Source organism: Petromyzon marinus, chromosome 48 (genome assembly GCF_048934315.1).
Source record: "Petromyzon marinus isolate PM22_M1 ecotype Great Lakes invasive population chromosome 48, UKy_Petmar_22M1.pri1.0, whole genome shotgun sequence".
Taxonomy (NCBI): domain Eukaryota; kingdom Metazoa; phylum Chordata; class Hyperoartia; order Petromyzontiformes; family Petromyzontidae; genus Petromyzon; species Petromyzon marinus.
The window spans coordinates 8,757,637-8,778,790 of record NC_133714.1 but is presented as its reverse complement, the minus strand read 5'-3'; the positions used below and the strand labels follow the sequence as shown (position 1 = coordinate 8,778,790).

Below are 21,154 nucleotides of genomic sequence, written 5' to 3'. Positions count from 1 at the left end.
GCACACACACAGAGTACACACAGCACACACACATAGATGATACACAGCACACACACACAGATGACACACAGCACACACACACAGAGTACACACAGCACACACACACACAGCACATACACAGAGTACACACAGCATACACGCACACACACGCACGCACACACACACACACGCACACACGCACGCACACACGCACACACACACACGCGCACACACACACACACGCACACACGCACACACACGCACGCACACACGCACACACACACACGCGCACACACGCACGCACACACGCACACACACACGCGCGCGCCACCGTCACCGACTCTGTCGTGTGTGCTGCTTGCTCACGGCACTCGCCCCGACGTTTCTGTTCAACGCTACACGGGGGGGATCTTTGTCTTTGTGGGGAGCGGCAGTGGAGCGGTCAACGCGCTGCGCTCCGAACGTCCAACATCGCTGGCGAATATCTTAACGGGTCCTGGGCCTCACCTAGCTCGACTCAACCCTAAAATTTGTACCTGATGCATCGTGGAAAAGCGTCACCGCTGGGGAGACAAAGGCGGCCCGGACATGGTTTTGGGCCACACTACCCACACGCCCCGACGTTGCGGTTAAACACTACACGGGGAAGGGGCGGGGGGGGGGGGCAGGGTTCTTTATCTTTGCCTTTGCCAAACCCCCCACGTGGCGTGCAGGATGCACGTGCTGCCCGGAAGGTTCTCCCTGCAGGAGTTGGAGTCGCGGGGCAGCACCCGCCTGCCCACGCTGCAGCCCGGCACCACGCTCCTCCTCGGCCGCTCACGCACGGTGCCGCCCTTGCCCACCCCCGACCCTTGCCACCCCGATCCACCGAGCCCTGACCCCTGACCTCTGACCCCCCCACCCCCGATCGTCACCCTTCGGCCAGAGCGTTAATTCTCCCGTGCCGTTGGCAGTGGAGCACAGAGTGAAGGGCAACAATTGTGTTTATTTTACCAGGTGAGGCCCACTGAGCTATGTAGCTCTTCCGTCAGTCGCGACCTGGCCACAAACGATAGCTCAGCGAAGTAATGTGTAAGTTTATAGCAGCCAAATACTCTAAATGCATGTTTCTCGATGTGTAGGGGAAAACTGGAGGACCCAGAGAACAATCCCTTGTGACCGCGGGGGTAACATGCCAACTCCAGGGGTTGGGATTGAACCCACGACCTCCTGTGTACCAGGCGAGGTAGTTAACATCTTGCCACCGTGGCGCCCCGTACGTGGCACGTGACAACTGGCAGCCGCGGCTTACAGCGAGAGATATCCTGGATGCGGTGTGCTGGGTTTTGCCGACCCGGACAGACCCGACCGAAGTTCATCCCTGACTCTCAGCCCGGCGTGCGTGGTGTGTGTGGTGTGTGGTGAGTGGTGTGTGGTGTGTGGTGCGGGGTGTGTGTGGTGTGTGGTGTGTGGTGCGTGGTGTGTGTGGTGTGTGGTGTGTGGTGTGTGTGGTGTGTGGTGTGTGTGGTGAGTGGTGTGTGTGGTGTGTGTGGTGTGTGGTGCGTGGTGTGTGTGGTGTGTGGTGTGTGTGGTGCGTGGTGTGTGTGGTGTGTGTGGTGTGTGTGGTGTGTGGTGTGTGGTGTGTGTGGTGTGTGGTGTGTGTGGTGCGTGGTGTGTGTGGTGTGTGGTGTGTGTGGTGCGTGGTCTGTGTGGTGTGTGGTGTGTGTGGTGTGTGGTGTGTGGTGCGTGGTGTGTGTGGTGTGTGGTGTGTGTGGTGCATGGTGTGTGTGGTGAGTGGTGTGTGTGGTGTGTGGTGTGTGGTGCGTGGTGTGTGTGGTGCGTGGTGTGTGTGGTGTGTGGTGTGTGTGGTGTGTGGTGTGTGGTGCGTGGTGTGTGTGGTGTGTGGTGTGTGTGGTGCGTGGTGTGTGTGGTGTGTGGTGTGTGTGGTGTGTGGTGTGTGGTGCGTGGTGTGTGTGGTGTGTGGTGTGTGTGGTGTGTGGTGTGTGTGGTGTGTGTGGTGTGTGGTGTGTGGTGTGTGTGGTGTGTGTGGTGAGTGGTGTGTGTGGTGTGTGTGGTGTGTGTGGTGTGTGGTGTGTGGTGTGTGTGGTATGTGTGGTGTGTGTGGTGTGTGGTGTGTGTGGTGTGTGTGGTGAGTGGTGTGTGTGGTGTGTGGTGTGTGTGGTGCGTGGTGTGTGTGGTGAGTGGTGTGTGTGGTGAGTGGTGTGCATGCGCACGCCACTCACTGCCGGGCGTGTGTTAAGACGCTGCACGGGAGCGGCCCGAGTTTAATTCGCGCTCACGGCTAACGTCAGTGGCGATCACCGGAAGCGATCCTGTGCCAGCCCTGGGTGTGTAAACATCGGCGCTGGGCAGACAAAGCCAGCCAGGGGGCGGTGCTGAACACGCCACCCCTTCGTACGCCATCCCGGCCTGCATAGGTGCTGCTGACTGACGGCACTTGCCCCAACAGCCTGCGTAGACTGTGGGGCGGGGAGTGGGGCTTTGTCTTTGTCTTTATGAGTGCCTTGAGCCACGCAGTGCCGGTGGCGGTGGCTACGCTGCTGCACGTGGCCTTCTTCTTGTTCTTCTTGTTCTTATGCTTCTTGTTCTTATGCTTCTTGTTCTTCTTCTTCTTGTTCTTCTTCTTCTTGTTCTTGTTCTTCTTCTTGTTCTTCTTCTTGTTCTTCTCCTTGTTCTTCTTGTTCTTCGTGTTCTTGTTCTTCTTGTTCTTCTTGTTCTTTTTCTTGTTCTTGTTCTTCTTGTTGTTCTTGTTCTTGTTCTTCTTCTTGTTCTTCTTCTTGTTGTTCTTGTTCTTCTTCTTGTTCTTCTTCTTGTTCTTCTTCTTGTTCTTCTTCTTGTTCTTCTTCTTGTTCTTCTTCGTGTTCTTCTTCTTGTTCTTCTTGTTGTTCTTCTTGTTCTTCTTGTTCTTTTTCTTGTTCTTGTTCTTCTTGTTCTTCTTGTTGTTCTTGTTCTTCTTCTTGTTCTTCTTCTTCTTGTTCTTCTTCTTCGTCTTATTCTTCTTATTCTTATTGTTGTTCTTCTTGTTCTTCGTGTTCTTCTTCTTGTTCTTCTTGTTGTTCTTCTTGTTCTTCTTGTTCTTCTTTTCCCCGTGGGCGTCGAGGAGGAGCCGTAGCCCTGGCTCAGCCAGGAGAAGGCGCCACAGCACGGTGTGGACTAATCTCCATCTGTCCCATCTTGACGGGGATACAGCGTTGCCCCCTCTCGCGCAAGACGTGGGAGGTTTTCTCCGGGTGCTCCGGTATCCTCACCCACGTGAACGACAACAACAACAACAACAACGACGACGATGACGATGATAATGATGCATACGACTCGCCATTAGTTGGGCTGAAGACATCTGACAGATAAACACCTCCAATGTAGCGGCAGGGGCGGCAGGACCCTCCTGAACACGAGTCTTAGGATTCATCACCATCGCCGTGATACAAGCAGTGTTCTCCCATCGCAGAATTTGACCATCGGGGATGCGATGGTGGTGGCCTCCGATGTGATGGCATCCAACGGCATCGTCCACGTCATCGACCGGGTGAGCATCCCGCTCAGCACCTGCGCTCACCACCTGCACTCACCCCCGATAATCGACAATCGCGTTCGTAAATGAAGAGGGGAATTCACCGCTACCATAGCAGGGATGACTGTGCAGGCTTGGGATAAGCGTGAGGTTCCAGACACACACACACACAGACACACGTGTCTCTGTGTGTGTGTGTAGCGGTTAGCGCTACACACACACACACAGAGACACGTGTCTCTGTGTGTGTGTGTGTATCGGTTAACCGGTTCTGGGCCTCCCCTAGGTCGACTCGGCCTCAAATGAGCACCTGATGGGATGTGTTAACATTACAACTGCGGCCGGGCGTGGTGCTCGCCATACCCACCACCTCGTGTGCCATTCCGGCACACTTGCCCCAACAGTCTGTTACAGGCTACACGTGGTTATTTGTGTGGTGATTGTGATTGTCGTGGTTGTTGTGGTTGTTGTTATGGCTGTCGTGTCAGATGGTGCTGCCGTCACGCAACATTCAGAATCTCCCCGATCTCCACACGCGGCTCGGACAGATGCCTCAATACAGCACATTCCAGGAGCTCCTCACGGTCACTCACCCACCCATCCACTCACCCACCCACTCATTCACTCACCCACCCATCCACCCACCCACCCACTCATTCATTCACCCATCCACCCATCCACCCACCCACCCACCCACTCATTCACTCACCCACCCACTCACCCACCCACTCATTCACTCACCCACCCATCCACCCACCCACTCACCCACCCACTCATTCACTCACCCACCCATCCACCCACCCACCCACTCACTCACTCACTCTCCCACCCATCCATCTACTCGCCCACTCAACCACTCATTCACCCACTCACCCACACATCCACCCACTCATTCACCCACTCACTCACCCACTCACTCATTCACTCACACAATGACTCACCCACTCACTCATTCACTCACTCACCCGCCCACCCACCCACTCACCCGCTCACGCATTCACTCACCTAATCACGCACTCACCCACCCACTCACCCGCCCACCCACCCACCCACCCACCACTCACTCACTCACTCACCCACCTACCCATCCACTCACCCACTCACCCACTCACTCACCCACCCACCCAATCACTCACTCACCCACCCACCAACTCACTCACTCACTCACCCACCCACCCACGCACTCACTCACCCAATCACTCACCCACTCACCCACTCACTCACCCAATCACTCACCCACTCACCCACTCACTCACCCGCCCACCCACCCACTTACTCGCTGACTCATTCGCTCACTCACCCACCCACCCACCCACTCACTCACTCACTCACCCACCCACCCACCCACTCACCCACCCACCAACTCACTCACCCACCCACCCACCCACTCGCTCGCTCACTCATTCACTCACCCAATCACGCGCTCACCCACCCACTCACTCACCCACTCACTCACCCACCCACTTACCCACTCACTCACCCACTCACCCACCCATTCACTCACTCACCGAGTCACTCACTAATTCACTCACCCAATCACACACTCACCCACCCACTCACTCACCCACTCACTCACCCACCCACCTACTCACCCACTAACTCACCACCCACTCACTCACTCACTCACCCACTCGCTCACTCACCCACCCACTCACCCGCTCACTAACTGAGTCGCTCACCAAGTCACTTACCCATTCACTCACCGAGTCACTCGCTCACCGAGTCACTCACCCACTCGCCCACTCACCCCCGTGCTCGCTCACCCCTGTGCTTACCAGGAGTACGAGCTGATCGGGCGGGTCGAGCGGTCCGAGGCCTACACGGTGTTCGCTCCCAGCCAGGAGGCCATGGACCAATTCCGCAAAGAGCGACCCACGCACCCGGTACCTCCCATTAGCCAGCCCCCCACCCACAGCCCCCACCCCCCTCTTGAACCCCCACCCCCTCAACCTTAATCCCTGACCCTATTTCCACACCAGCCCACACGCCCGGGCACCTCTCGCCAGCCCTGACACTATCATTGCAACTCACTGCTCTACTGGACGTCTGGCAAAACAAACAAAAAAACATCGCCACCAAGCTGCAGCGTGTGCAACATTCTCGGGCACGGGTCGTGACGGGGCAGCGCAAGGTCCCAACGTGTCCGTGCGGTGCTCGCAGAGCGCCATTGGCTTCCGGTTGCCGAACGAATTCGTTAAAAGGTCGCACTCAGCACGCACACAAAGTGCTTGCCACGAATGAAACCACAATCACCGCGCGGCTGACCCACGCCGTGCCGGCCTTCAAGGAGCAGTGGGCGCCGGAGGAGGCCGCGTGCTCGGTGGCAGATGACGGTGGAGAGCTCTGTGCGTGCAGATATGAGTGAGCTACCCGTCGGAGGCCGTTTGACTGTGGGAAGGGCTGCGTGCAGATGCAGCACTTGTCGTAGTTATAAAAAAGGGAGAGAGAGCGAGAGAGTGACCGAGAGAGAGAGAGAGCGAAATGGAGTAGGAAGAGAGGGGGCAGAGAGAGAGGGGGGGCAGAGAGGGGGGTAGAGAGAGAGGGAAGGGGTAAGGAGAGCAGACTAAAAAAAGAAAACAATATTTTGTTGGGTCTTTCATTTAAAATGGGGGGGGGGGGGTTTACATAAAGCAAAGCATAAAAACAAAACGAAATGATGAACGGAGCAAAGTGCCGACTACACCGAGCATCTTCTTGTTTCCTCTGATCGTAAAAACAAAAATAAAGAACCACAATCACCTCGCCGATCTCGTCAACGAGCTATGAACCATCACCATGCGAACTCCGGTGGTGGTCACCACATCGCGGCGCTTGCAGATGGCGCCGCTGCTGCGGCCGTCTGGAACGCTCTTCCTTCCGATATCAGGAAGCCACTGGGAGCTGTGATGCACTTTTGAATCATCGTCTAGGTTGACAAACTAATTTCTGTAGAACTCCTTGTTGTTGTGTTAGTTTGTTGTCCTTCACCTGCACCGCCGATTCAGCACGGTTGGCTACGTATGGTACAAAAGAAGTTCAACATGTACAGTAAAGCCTTGTGGTTTGCGAGTAACTTGGTCTGCGAGTGTTTCGCAAGACGAGCACATTTTTTAAAGTAAATATTAATTTGATAAACGAGCGAGGGTCTTGCAATATGAGTAGTAGTAGTACGTGTACATGCTTTGTACTGCCGAGCGTCACGTGATCACAACTGATATACGAGTGCTTTGATATGCGAGTGCTTTGATATGCGAGTGCTTTGGATTACAAACACGTTTCCGGAACGAATTGTGCTCGCAATCCAAGGTTTTACTGTACATACAATCTAGACTCCAGCCAAGAATGTCTACGTGCATGTGTGCGAATATACACGTGGAGTGCGTGTGTGTGTGCGTGTTGCTCAACCACGTTATGTATGCCGATGATTTGGTAGTAGCTGCTCATTCAGAGGAGGCGTTTGAGACGCTGCTGCTGAGACTGGAGCGTGCCACTAAGAGGTGGGGCCTTACCGTCAGCCCCACCAAAACTAAGCACCTGCCTGGGGTATTTTGTACCATCGGACACTCCACCCACACAACTCCCAATCGGTGATGGGGCAGTTGTGGAGAGAGTGGAGAGTTTCCCATACCTGGGCAGTGTGCTTATGACCGGCTCCAGTTTAACAGCAGAGGTCTCCGAATCAGTCGAGCGGCAATATCTTTTCATCGGTTGTGTAACGCTGTGTGGAAGCTACCTGGTCTATCGCTCCGCACTAAGCTTTAGGTCTTCTCGGCCACGCTTATTCCCTCCCTTCTCTACGCTTGCGAAACGTGGACCCCCTTAATCGAGCATCTTCGCCGGTTAGAAACATTTAGGCTAGCCTGCCTACGATCCATCCTGGGTTTAACCAGGATGGATTGTGTGAGGAGCTCACAAATCCTTGAAAGATCTGGGTAGGGTCCCATCGGTGAGCTCCTCCGGCAGGCAAAGCTGCATTGGCTGAGTCATGTAGCCCGCATGCCCAGCCACCGCATGCCGAAACAGCTTTTGTTCGGCCGGATCGAGGGGGCTAAACGGGCGCGGCACGGGCTAGAGAAGAGATGGAGTGATGTGGTACAGGAGGACGTGGAGCTGAGTGGACTTGCCGACGACTGGTACCAGCGGTGTCAAGATCGGCCTCTGTGGAGGAGGCTCGTGAAGGACGCTACTGGGCAGTTGGAGGCAGTCGCCCTCTAACAACAACGGAGGGCGGAGGAGCGATGCTCACAACAACGAGCGGAGCGCCGGGTGGCTAAAGTGCAGCAGGTTGGCACAGTAGGGGGCACAGGTGGTGCATCAGCCAGTCGTCTCAGTCAGTCGACCCGTGGCACCTGGGTCTGCCCCGTGACCTCCTGCCAGCGGGCGTTCGACACTTCACGTGGCCTCAAGGTGCACATGGCCTGGCACAAGCGTCGTGGTGACATCACCGCCACTTAGTGGCGAATGGCGGTTGTTGTTGTTATGTGTGGACGTGTAAACAGCAGCACTGTGACACACCACCCGCTCATAGGTGTGCCGTGCCGGTCTTCATAGGTCCTACTTGCTAACGGCACTTGCCCCAGCAATCTGCAAAAGGTTACATGGGGGACCTTTGTCTGTGTGTGTGTGTGTGTGCAGAATGCGGGGAACGGTAGTGTAGCGGTTAGCGAACTGCGCTACGAACCCGGCGACCCGAGTTCGATTCCCGACCAACACCGGTGACGATTGTCTGAACCGGTCCTGGGTTCTCCCCAAGGCCAACCCGTCGTGTGCCGTGCTCGCTCACCGCACTTGCCCCAAAAGTCTGTTGAGGCTACACGGGTTACCTTTGTCTCTCGTGTGTGTGCAGAATGACGAGCAGGTGATGTACCACGTGATCCTGGGAGAGAAGCTGATGGCGCGGGACCTGCGGGCCGGCATGCACCGCCCCACCATGCTGGGCGCCTCCTACCAGCTGGGATTCTTCTCCCACGACGGGCAGGCACGGCGCTGCACTCGACGAGCACACAATGACGATGATGATTACGACGATGACGACGACGACAACGATGATGATGATGACGACGACGATGACGACAGCGATGATGATGATGATGGCGACGATGGCGACAACGATGATGATGATGATGACGATCATGATGATGATGACGACAATGACGACGATGATGACGACGATGACAATGATGATGACGACGACGACGACGATGAGGAAGATGACGACGATGATGATGACGACGATGACGACACCGATGACGACGACGATGATGATGACGACGATGACGACACCAATGACGACAACGATGATGATGACGATGACAACGATGATGACGACGACGACGATGACGACGACGCGGATGATGACGATGCCGGACGATGCTGTTGCGTCTCAGCTGCTGGTGAACAACGTGGCGGTGGACAACGCGGACGTGGAGACGGACCGCGGCGTGGTGCACGGAGTGGCCCGCGTGCTGTCCGTGCTGCACAACCGCTGTGACACCAACGAGACCACACTCACGCTGGTGCGCTCACACTCACTCACACTCACTCGCTCACACTCACTCGCTCGCTCACACTCACTCGCTCGCTCACACTCACTCGCTCGCTCACACTCACTCGCTCGCTCACACTCACTCGCTCGCTCACACTCACTCGCTCACCCTCACTCGCTCACCCTCACTCGCTCACCCTCACTCGCTCACCCTCGCTCGCTCACCCTCACTCGCTCACCCTCACTCGCTCACCTTCACTCGCTCACCTTCACTCGCTCACCCTCACTCGCTCGCTCACCCTCACTCACTTACTCACACTCACCCTCTCGCTCCCTCACTCACCCTCACGAAGGGGTAAGATCCCCCTTATCCAGGTATCCCTCGATCTAGGGATGTTCTGTGTACGACATTTCGCGTTTGACAAATTGCGGACGCTTTTAGATGAACGCAATCGAATTCCCGCGTGAACGAAATCTCACTCCATGGCCACGAGTTCCCCGAGGCCGTCAAAGGAAGCAACCAGCCGGGGAGATTCGTTGCCGTCGTCTGTGAGCGTAGTTAACTACCTCGCCTGGTACGCAGGAGGTCGTGGGTTCCATCCCGACCCTGACGCCTGCTGCTGTATATTTGGAGTCTGCGTCTCTCTCTCTCTCATCATCATCACGGTGGCTAGGAGATGTTAACTACCTCGCCTGGTCTACAGGAGGTCGTGGGTTCGATCCCGACCCTGACGCCTGCTGTATATTTGGAGTTTGCGTGTCTCTCTCTCATCATCATCACGGTGGCTAGGAGATGTTAACTACCTCGCCAGGTATACAGGAGGTCGTGGGTTCGATCCTGACCCTGACGCCTGCTGCTGTATATTTGGAGTTTGCGTGTCTCTCTCTCTCTCTCTCGCCGTGGTCCCGTGGATGTTTTCCGGGTCCTCCGGGTTCCTCCCTGCGCACGTAGAATCACGCTTTGAGAGTATTTGGCTGCTATAAATTCCGGGTCGCCAGGACCGCAGAGCAGCGCGGCGCTAACCCCTGCGTCGCCGCTCGCACAAACATTCGCTCTGCCACGCCCCCTCTCTCACTTCGCTGTGTCAAGGTTAAACTTTTTCGCCAATCCCACCATTACCCACAAATCGCTCCGTTGGGATCGCACGGAGCAGCACTCGTCGGCCACCTCGCTACTCGGTCGGCAGACTCGCGCCCCGCGTCTCACTCCCCTCGTGAGATCCTATCCCTGGTGTCACCTCGGAACACGAAATTGATGACCTTGAAACTTTGACAATGTTGATTCTGACCTCGTGACCGCATGGCCCCGTGTGACCCCGACCGCGTGTGACCCCGACCCCGTGTGACCCCCGTGTGACCTCTGACCCCGTGTTTCCATCTCAGAGCAAATGCTCGAGCTGCCAATTCAAGCCCGACTGCCCTCTTGGCACGGTGCCTGTGGTGAGTGCTACCTGGACACCCGTACACTCGTTCAGGCACGCGAACACCTGCACAACCACATGAACACCTGCACAACCACGTGAACACCTGTATAAGCACGTGAACGCCTGTACAAGCACGTGAACACCTGTTCAGTCACGTGAACACCTGTACAGGCACGTGAACACCTGTGGAAGCACATGAACACCTGTAAAACCACGTGAACACCCGTCCAATCACGTGAACACCTATATAACTACATTTATACCTGTACTACCACGTGAACTCCTGCACGACCACATGAACATCTGTACATTCTTGTATTCATGCATGTGTTCGTTTGTTAGTGCGTGTGCATTCACGTGTGTTTGTTCTTGTGTGTACAGAGCAGGATGTGCATGTTCACTTGCGTGTGTGTTCACTTGCGCATACACACCTGTGTTTATCCGCGTGTTCACCCGCATGCTCACCCACATGAACATCTGTATTCACCCGCGCGTGTTACCAATTTGTTGTTCACCCGTGTATCCACCCACACTTGTTCACCCACGTGTTGTTCACCCATGTGTTCACACGCGCACCAGTGCGTTCACCCATGCGTCTTCACCTGCGCGTCTTCACCCACGTGTTGTTCACCCATGTGTTCACGCGAGCACCAGCACGTTCACCCACATGTGTTCACCCGCTCGTCTTCACCCACGTGTAGTTCACCCATGTGTTCACCCGCGCACCGGTCCGTTCACCCACATGTTGTTCACCCGCGCGTCTTCACCCGCGCGTCTTCACCCATGTGTTGTTCACCCATGTGTTCACCCGCTCGTCTTCACCCACGTGTAGTTCACCCATGTGTTCACCCGTGCACCGGTGCGTTCACCCACACGTGTTCACCCGCTCGTGTGCAGGAGGGTCCGGGTCCACGCCGCAAGTCTAACTGCATCTACCTCCGCTACTTCCTGGGCCGCCGCCAGATGTTCCTGGGCTGCCGCTCCAACTGTGCACGCACCGTCATCGTGAGTGGCCACCAACAACAACAACAACAGCGCTGAGTGGCGGTGACGTCACCACGGCTCTTGTGCCAGGCTAGGTGCATCCTTTGAGGCCACGTGAAGTCTCGATGGCTCGCTGCTGGTAGGAAGTTACTGGACAGACCCGGGTGCCATGGGTTGACCAACTGGGATGACCGATGGATGCATCGCCTGTGCTCCCCGCTGTACCAACTCACTGCGTTTTAGCCGCCCGGCGCTCCGCTCGTTGTTGTGAGCGTCGCTCCTCCGCCCTCCGTTGTTGTTGGAGGGCGACTGCCTCCAACTGCCCAATAGCAGCGTCCTTCACGAGCCTCTTCCACAGAGGCCGATCTTGACACCGCTGGTACCGGTCATCGGCAAGTCCACTCAGCTCCACGTCCTCTTGTACCGCATCAGCTCCATCTCTCCACTAGTCCGTGCTGCGCCCATCTAGCCCTCCCTGTGCGGCCAAACAGAATCTGCTTGGGCATGCGGTGGCTGGGTCACGCGGGCTACGTGACCCAGCCATCGCAGCCAAGTATGGAGACTTCTCCACTCTCTACACAACTGCCCCATCACTCACAGTGCAGGAGGTGGCACAAAATACCCGGGCAGGTGCTTTGTTTTTGTGGTGCTGATGGGGTAAGGCCACGTCTCTTAGTAGCGCGCTCTAGGTCAGCCAACAGCGTCACAAACTCCTCCAAGTGGGCAGCGATTTTCAGATCATCGGCATACGTAACATGTTTCGATTTAAAGCTTTCGTGACTGCAAGGATTCATCTTCTTTGGTTCTTTTGGTAAAGTCACGTAGAATGAGAATAAAATAATAAATTGATAAAATAAAATAACACAATAATATTCTCAAGACGTTTCGGCCACAACACAAGCGGCCTTCATCAGGTGAAGGGACGAGACTGTCCTCCAGACAGTCTCGTCCCTTCACCTGATGAAGGCCGCTTGTGTTGTGGCCGAAACGTCGTGAGAATATTATTGTGTTATTTTATTTTATCAATGTATTATTTTATTCTCATTCTACGTGACTTTACCGAAAGAACCAAAGAAGATACGTAACGTGGTTGACCAATCGGGAGCCATCCCCTTGACAGCGCCCGGGCATAGATCAGCCTCCCATTGTATCTGTACCAGATTAAGATTCCTCTGGTACAGCCACGGAAAACTTTTCAAACTACGTGGTCGAAATGGATGTTAGGTAATCTTGGGACCAGATGGCATCCCTTTCGCGCCCCAAGGTGAACAGGGAATGGCTCTGACTCCAGGCCACATAGCTTTACCCAGCCATAATATAGGTTTGTTTGGGGTTTGATCGCGTAAATATAAATGTGTTGTTTAACCCGCCACCACCCGACACAACCAATTGGTAAAGTTTTTCACGTAAGCAGAACGTTCCAATGTGTTACTAGTACAGCACACCGGTGTGTTGGAGAGCAAATCCACTGCAACATTTACAATCCGAGTACGACATTTCACCAGTAATTACAACTAGCATCACGTTTACGTGACAAGCCTTACAAACTTGCTGTGTAGGGTGGTGGCGGGTTTAACAACACATTTATATTTATGCAATCTAACCCAGAAAACCTGTATTATGGATGATATTGGTCATGAAAGCCTACGTGTTAAACTAACCTTTACCCAGGCCTGCCCACCATCGTGAAGGTCCTCAATGATTGTGAGCAGAGAGAAGAACAACCCAGAGCCCTGGCCTGTCGATCTTGACCAGGCCTACAAAGCAGAGCTGTAGGTCCACTTCGATCTCATCCCACCGCACCCACGATTAGCACGGTTGACTACGTACGGTTGTGAAAGAAGTTCAACACGCACACGCGCACGCACGCACGCACCCTTTGCCTCCGTGACACACGTTCAACACACAGCAACAACAACAACAACCGCCATTCGCCGCCAAGCGGCGGCGACGTCACGGCGGCGATGGTGCCGGGCTATGTGCACCACGCACGCGCGCTCACGACGTACCTCTGCCCACCCCCCCCCAATCCACCGCCTCCGTGTAGACGGCCGACTGCTGCGAGGGCTTCTTCGGGCCTCCGTGTGCCGCCTGCCCGGGGCAGGTGGAGGCGGGGGCCGACGGCGTGGGGGGGGGGGCGTGCGGGGGCCACGGGGTGTGCAGCGACGGGCTCAACGGCACGGGCACGTGCGCGTGCCAGGAGGGCTACACGGGGCGCGCGTGCCAGCAATGCGAGCCGGGGAAGTTCGGCCACAGCTGCCTGCAAGGTGACTGCCACCGCCGTTCCTGCGGTGACGGGGGCCCCCGGCCGTGTGTGTGATGGGTGCGCGTGTGTGATGGGTGTGTGTGTGTGTGATAGGTGTGTGTGTGTCTGATGGGTGTGCGGTGTGTGTGTCTGATAGGTGTGTGTGTGTGTGTCTGTCTGATGGGTGTGCATGTGATGTGTGTGATGGGTGTGATGGAAGTCTGTGATGTGTCATGTGGTGTGATGTGTGTGTGTGCGTGATTGGCGTGAGTGTCTGATGGGTGTGCATGTGATGTGTGTACGGTGTGTGGTGTGTGTGTGTGTGATGGAAGTCTGCGATGTGTCATGGGGGTGTGATGTGTGTGTGTGTGATTGGCGTGAGTGTCTGATGGGTGTGCGGTGTGTGGTATGTGTGTGCGTGTGATGGAAGTCTGCGATGTGTCATGGGTGTGTGATGTGTGTGCGCGATGGGCGTGAGTGTCTGATGGGTGTGTGTGTGATGTGTGTGCGGTGTGTGGTGTGTGTGATGGAAGTCTGCGATGTGTCATGGGTGTGTGATGTGTGTGCGCGATGGGCGTGAGTGTCTGATGGGTGTGCATGTGATGTGTGTGCGGTGTGTGTGTGTGCGTGTGATGGAAGTCTGCGATGTGTCATGGGGGTGTGATGTGTGTGCGCGATGGGCGTGTGTGCACACAGTAGTCAGTGCGCTGCACTCTCAACCCGGTGACCTGGGCTCATAGTGCATCGACATCGCGCTCGCGCTCACACTCGCGCTCACACTCGCGTGCGTGCGTGCGTGCGTGCGTGCGTGCGTGCGTGCGTGCGTGCGTGCGTGCGTGCGTGCGTGCGTGCGTGCGTGCGTGCGTGCGTGCGTGCGTGCGTGCGTGCGTGCGTGCGTGCGTGCGTGCAGACTGCGTGTGCGTCAACGGGCGCTGCCGGGACGGCGAGCAGGGCGACGGGAGCTGCAGCTGCGCCGTGGGCTGGCGTGGAATCCGCTGCGACGAGCGTGGGTGACCCACGACCCGACCTCTTGACCCCCTTACCCCGGTGACGCGGGGGGGGGGGGCGTGGTTTGCACGGGGCCCCCGGAACCGAGGAATGAAATGGGGGGCCCTCTGCTCCTGTCCACCTTCTGTGGCTCTGGCACCCTAGGGCGCCGCGTTGGCTAGGAGATGTTAAATAACTCGCTTGGTATCCAGGAGTTCGTGGGTTCGATGCCGACCCTGACGCCTGTTGTGTATTTGGAGTTTGCGTGTCTCTCTCTCTCTCTCCGCGTCGTCGCGTGGATTTTTCTCCCGTCCTCCGGTTTTTCCCTCCGCATTTAGAATCAAAGTCACGCGTTTTAGAGTGTTTGGCCGCTGCTATAAATTTATTTCCACGTGACGATGATGATAATAAGCCACTTCGTTGGGCTATTATTGGTGGTCATGTCGCTTCTGAAAAAGAGCTACATGGCAGGTTGAGCCTTACCTGGTAAAATAAAAATAGTTTGGTTGAGTTTTAGCTTCGCCACTCATTGACCCCTTGACCCCATGACCTCCAGTCCTTTCATGTGGCACCAGGTTGAGGAGGCCACGGGCTCCACCCCGGGTTTTCCAGTCCCGGGTGGATTTGCTGAGTTACTGAGAAGCAATCGGTGAAAGATCATTCTGATGCTAATGGCGATGATGATAACGCTGGGGCAATTATCAAACAGCGCGTGGACCACGGCTGATGATGGTTTGGGTCGGGTAAGCTTTCATGCAGCAGTGGATAGATCTTGACTGACGGCGAAAATGATGGCTTGAGGAGGACTTAAGCGAGCAGTGGATAGACCCTGACCCTCGATGATGCTTAAGGGCGATTCCGCGCGTTCATTTCAGGAATAAAAGATGACCTTTGCAACAAGACGTGCCACTCGAGTGCCAAGTAGGTCATCTACATGCACACACACAACCCAGTCACCCCCGCGCCTTGCCTGACCCCACGTGGGTTCTGAGAAATTAACGTGTTAATAATGAACATCCACGTGTTCACGAATTGTCCATTTCGCGAGCTATTATCCCGACTAGCCGGTCACGTGCAAGCGAATGAAAAAGAATTGTCAGCGGCCGCCCTGCGCGCTCTGGCTGGTTACTCTTGGAAACCCGCACTGTTGACGATCAGTGAGTTTAGAAAGGTCTTTTATCTCGTTCCAGATTACCATGCGCATACCGTGTCGACCCATACGGTTTAGCCCGTATTCTTGTACAGGGGAATTGAGGTCCGTAAGGCGTACAGCCGTTTCAATACGGGCAAAAGAATGTATTTTGTCTGTGCTTCTCCCTTGTGATGGAGCTTTGTAGGATGAACGTTAAGGTCTGAATTGGTGTGTAATTAGGTAGGGCGCTGATAATGGGTTGACAGGTATGCAAATGGGTTTAAATGTTCCCGTAGTTATTTTATCTTGGCAGATTCACACGTGACTATGCACCAGTGACTCTCATGTACGAGCTAATGTCACACATTTATAATCACCTCTTCACATACCCCCTGGGACGCTGCCGCGAACCCCCGGTTGAGAACCACTGCTCGACACAAGCTGTCCCCTCTCTCCCTCTTGATCTTCCGAGTCCATGACCTCTGACCCATTGACCCCATGACCCCCCCCCACCAGCTGTGTAGCTGGCGCTGCTGGGGGTGGTGCCCCGTCGTGCGTTTGTGCCGCGGGGTTCACGGGGAACGGCAGTGACTGCACGGGTAGGGAACGGCGCACGCCATCAACATCGCCATCAACGTCATCAACGTCATTAGCACCGTCAACATCGCCATCAACATCGTCATCAACGTCACTGTCATCAGCACTATCAACATCAACATCACTGTCATCAGCACCATCAACATCGCCATCAACGTCACTGTCATCAGCACTATCAACATCACCATCAACATCACTGTCATCAGCACCATCAACATCGCCATCAACGTCACTGACATCAGCACCGTCAACATCGCCATCAACATCACTGTCATCAGCACTATCAACATCACCATCAACATCACTGTCATCAGCACCATCAACATCGCCATCGCCATCAACGTCACTGACATCAGCACCGTCAACGTCACCATCAACATCGCCATCGTTGATACCAGGGCCATGACCATCAACATCGCCATCTACATTACTCACACCAGGGCCATCAACATCACCAGCAACCTCACCATCGACATCAGCATCGCCAACACTGACACCAGGACCATCAACATCGACATCACCAGCAACATCACCTTCAACATCAACATCACCAACATCAGCACCATCAATATCAACATTGGAGCCTTCAACACCAGCAACATCACCAACAAACATCAGCATCACCGTCACGGTTAGCGCTACGCTGCGCTACGAACCCGGCGACCCGGGTTCGATTCCCGCTCACGGCCAACACCAGTGACGATTACCTGAACCGGTCCCGGGCCTCCCCTAGGTCGACTCAGCCTCAAAATGAGTACCTGGTGTGGCGTGTAAACATCGCCACTGGGGAGACAAAGGCGGCCGTGCGTGGTGTTGGCCACCCCCCCCCTCGTGTGCCGTTACCGGCCTTCATAAGTGCCACTCGCGTAACAGCACTTGCCCCTACAGTCTGTTGAGGCTACACGGTGGGGGATCTTTGTCTGTGTAACCTCCTCCCCTCCCCCGCCCCACCCCATAGCGGTGGACGCGTGCCAGAGAGACAACGGGGGCTGCTCGGTGTTCGCTTCGTGCACACGCACCCAGCCCGGCCTTCGCACCTGCACCTGCATGCAGGGATTCACTGGGGATGGAGTCATCTGTGAAGGCACGCACGCACGCACGCGCGCGCACACACGCACAGAGGCACGCGCGCACACACACACACACAGAGGCACGCACACACACACACACGTACAGAGGTACGTACGCACACACACACAGAGGCACGCACACACACACACGTACAGAGGTACGTACGCACACACGCACAGAGGTACGCGCGCACACGTAAAGGTGCACACGCACGTACAAATGGTACACACACACGTACAGATGCACAACAGCAACCGCCATTCGCCACTAAGTGGCGGTGACGCCACCACGGCGCTTGTGCCAGGCTAGGTGCACTTTAAGATGCACACACACACGCGCGCACGTACAATTACAGCGCTTTCCCCCCCGATAGTCTGTTGATGGTCCTTGCGTCTGTGGTGTGCGCGTGGGACAGAAATTGACCCGTGCCTGGAAAACAATGGCGGGTGCCACGCCAACGCAGAGTGCACGCGCATTGGGCCCAACAAGGTCAGACTCCTGAGCAGGGTGTGTGTGTGTGTGTGTCTGTGTGTGTGTGTGTCTGTGTGTCTGTGTGTGTGTCTGTGTGTGTGTCTGTGTGTGTGTGTGACTGTGTGTGTGTGTGTGACTGTGTGTGTCTGTGTGTGTGACTGTGTGTGTGTGTGTCTGTGTGTGTGTGTGACTGTGTGTGTGTGTGACTGTGTGTGTGTGTGTGACTGTGTGTGACTGTGTGTGTGTCTGTGTGTGTGTGTGACTGTGTCTGTGTGTCTGTGTGACTGTGTGTGTCTGTGTGTGACTGTGTGTGTGACTGTGTGTGTGTGTGACTGTGTGTGACTGTGTGTGTGTCTGTGTGTGTGTGACTGTGTGTGTGACTGTGTGTGTGTGTCTGTGTGTGTGTGTGACTGTCTGTGTGTGTGTCTGTGTGTGACTGTGTGTGTGTCTGTGTGTGTGTGTCTGTGTGTCTGTGTGTGTGTGTGTGACTGTGTGTGTGTGTGAGACTGTGTGTGACTGTGTGTGTGTGTGACTGTGTGTCTGTGTGTGTGACTGTGTGTGTGTGTCTGTGTGTGTCTGTGTGTGACTGTGTGTGTGTGTGACTGTGTGTGACTTGTGTGTGTGTGTGACTGTGTGTGTGTGAGACTGTGTGTGTGTGTGTGTCTGTGTGTGACTTGTGTGTGTGTGTCTGTGTGTGTGTGTGTGACTGTGTGTGTGTGTGTGACTGTGTGTGACTTGTGTGTGTGTGTCTGTGTGTGTGTGTGTGACTGTGTGTGTGTGTGACTGTGTGTGACTTGTGTGTGTGTGTCTGTGTGTGTGTGTGTGACTGTGTGTGACTTGTGTGTGTGTCTGTGTGTGTCTGTGTGTGTGTCTGTGTGTGTGTGTGTGACTGTGTGTGTGTGTTTGTGAGCCTTGGACAGGCTTCATAGGCGCTCACTAACAGCGAGCGCCTATGAAGGCCGGCACGGCACAAGAGGGGGTGGGTGGGTGGCCAGCACCACGCCCGGCCGCCTTTGCCTCCCCAGTGGCGATGTTCGCTACACACCGCGCCAGGTCACTCATTTGCGGCTGAGTCGACCTAGGGGGGTGGGGGAGGCCCAGGACCGTGTTAAGATATTCTTCACTGGGCCTGGCCGTGAGCGGGAATTGAACTCGGGTCGCCAGGTTCGTAGCGCGCAGTCTGTTAGAGGCTACACGGGGGAACTTTGTCTCTGTATTTATGAGAGGTGGCACAGCGGTTATCGCAGGTGCGCTACAAACCCAGCCACCTGAGTTCAATTCCCGCTCGGGGCTAAAGCCGGTGACAATTATCTGAACCGGTCCTGGGCCTCCTCTCGGTAAATGGGTGCCTGGTGCGGTGTGTAATAAACATCACCACCAGGGAGAGAAAGGCAGCTTTCGCAAGGTACCTGGTAACAGCACTTGCCCCCAAGATGTGTTCAGGCTATACGGGGGATCTTTGTCTTGTGTGTGTGTGTGTGTAGGCCGTGTGCAACTGCCTGCGCGGTTTCCAGGGAGATGGGAAATCATCGTGCGAGTCCATCAACCCGTGCCGCGTGGTACGCTCATCGCCACGGCAACCGCCACCATTACTCCGGCCCTAACCCAACCGTCACCATTACCACTAACCCCAACACTGCCTCGAACATTAACCCGAACATTTGGTCCTAATTCTAGCCCCAACACTGGCCTGAATGCTTAACACTAAAACGAACCCTAACACTGCTATCGTTTGAATGATCCTGCTATAGTCTGAGTGAGTCAACTATAGTCTTAGTGAGTCAGCTATAGTCTCAGTGGGTCAGCTATAGTCTGAGTGAGTCAGCTATAGTCTCTCTGAGTCAACTATAGTCTGAGTGAGTCAGCTATAGTCTCAGTGAGTCAGCTATAGTCTCAGTGAGTCAACTATAGTCTTAGTGAGTCAGCTATCGTCTCAGTGGGTCAGCTATAGTCTCAGTGAGTCAGCTATAGTCTCAGTGAGTCCGCTATAGTCTCAGTGAGTCAGCTATTGTCTCAGTGAGTCAGCTATAGTCTCAGTGAGTCAGCTATAGTCTCAGTGAGTCAGCTATAGTCTCAGTGAGTCAACTATAGTCTCAGTGAGTCAGCTATAGTCTCAGTGAGTCAACTATAGTCTCAGTGAGTCAACTATAGTCTTAGTGAGTCAGCTATAGTCTCAGTGAGTCAGCTATAGTCTCAGTGAGTCAGCTATAGTCTCAGTGAGTCAGCTATAGTCTGAGTGAGTCAGCTATAGTCTCAGTGAGTCAGCTAAAGTCTCAGTGAGTCAGCTATAGTCTCAGTGAGTCAACTATAGTCTCAGTGAGTGCTATAGTCTCAGTGAGTCAGCTATAGTATCAGTGAGTCAGCTATAGTCTCAGTGAGTCAGCTATAGTATCAGTGAGTCAGCTACAGTCTCAGTGAGTCAGCTATAGTGTCAGTGAGTCAACTACAGTCTCAGTGAGTCAGCTATAGTCTCAGTGAGTCAGCTATAGTCTCAGTGAGTCAGCTATAGTCTCAGTGAGTCAACTATAGTCTCAGTGAGTCAGCTACAGTCTCAGTGAGTCAACTATAGTCTCAGTGAGTCAACTATAGTCTCAGTGAGTCAGCTATAGTCTCAGTGAGTCAGCTATAGTCTCCGTGAGTCAGCTATAGTCTCAGTGAGTCAGCTATAGTCTCAGTGAGTCAGCTATAGCCTCAGTGAGTCAGCTATAGTCTCAGTGAGTCAACTATAGTCTCAGTGAGTCAACTATAGTCTCAGTGAGTCAGCTATAGTCTCAGTGAGTCAGCTGTAGTCTGAGTGAGTCAGCTATAGTCTCAGTGAGTCAGCTATAGTCTGAGCGAGCAGGCTGTCCCTTTGGTGGAAACAGCTGCCCCCCCCCCCCGCACCTCACGATCGCCCCCCCCACCTGTATCCATGTGACAGGGCAATGGCGGGTGCAGCCTCTATGGCAAATGCAACCACACGGGCCCTGGGACCAGCACGTGCACCTGCAACCCGAGCTACGTGGGCGACGGGTACACTTGCCGGGGCACGGTCTTCCAGGTGAGCTAAAGGCGCAGCCCTGAAAGTGCCCAAGGCCTGCGCCGCTGATGGCGGAAGTTAACCAATAAAAACCATTGTGAGGATTTTATTTTATTGCGTTTTATTTTTGTTATTATTTTATTTCTATTCTACGTGACTTTTACCGAAAGAACCATGCAGAAAAACCATTGTCTCTCTATTTTACCGGGCAAGGCCACGCCGAGCTGCTGTACAGCTCTTTTTCAGAAGCGACCTGGCCATCACGAATGA

General features: G+C 54.9%; 1 protein-coding gene across 1 annotated transcript in view; it reads left to right on the top strand.

Moving 5' to 3' along the window:
* LOC116952738 (stabilin-2-like) overlaps positions 1-21,154 on the top strand; it is a 132,289-nt gene that overhangs the window by 66,871 nt on the left and 44,264 nt on the right. The window contains exons 30-45 of the mRNA XM_076074418.1: positions 693-804; positions 3,428-3,505; positions 3,979-4,074; positions 5,269-5,373; positions 8,316-8,447; positions 8,857-8,985; positions 10,338-10,394; positions 11,276-11,383; positions 13,410-13,629; positions 14,518-14,613; positions 15,470-15,515; positions 16,243-16,325; positions 17,282-17,407; positions 17,810-17,883; positions 19,350-19,424; positions 20,786-20,905. Coding sequence (XP_075930533.1) covers positions 693-804; positions 3,428-3,505; positions 3,979-4,074; positions 5,269-5,373; positions 8,316-8,447; positions 8,857-8,985; positions 10,338-10,394; positions 11,276-11,383; positions 13,410-13,629; positions 14,518-14,613; positions 15,470-15,515; positions 16,243-16,325; positions 17,282-17,407; positions 17,810-17,883; positions 19,350-19,424; positions 20,786-20,905 — 1,657 coding nt within the window. The remainder of the gene's footprint in view (positions 1-692; positions 805-3,427; positions 3,506-3,978; positions 4,075-5,268; positions 5,374-8,315; positions 8,448-8,856; positions 8,986-10,337; positions 10,395-11,275; positions 11,384-13,409; positions 13,630-14,517; positions 14,614-15,469; positions 15,516-16,242; positions 16,326-17,281; positions 17,408-17,809; positions 17,884-19,349; positions 19,425-20,785; positions 20,906-21,154) is intronic.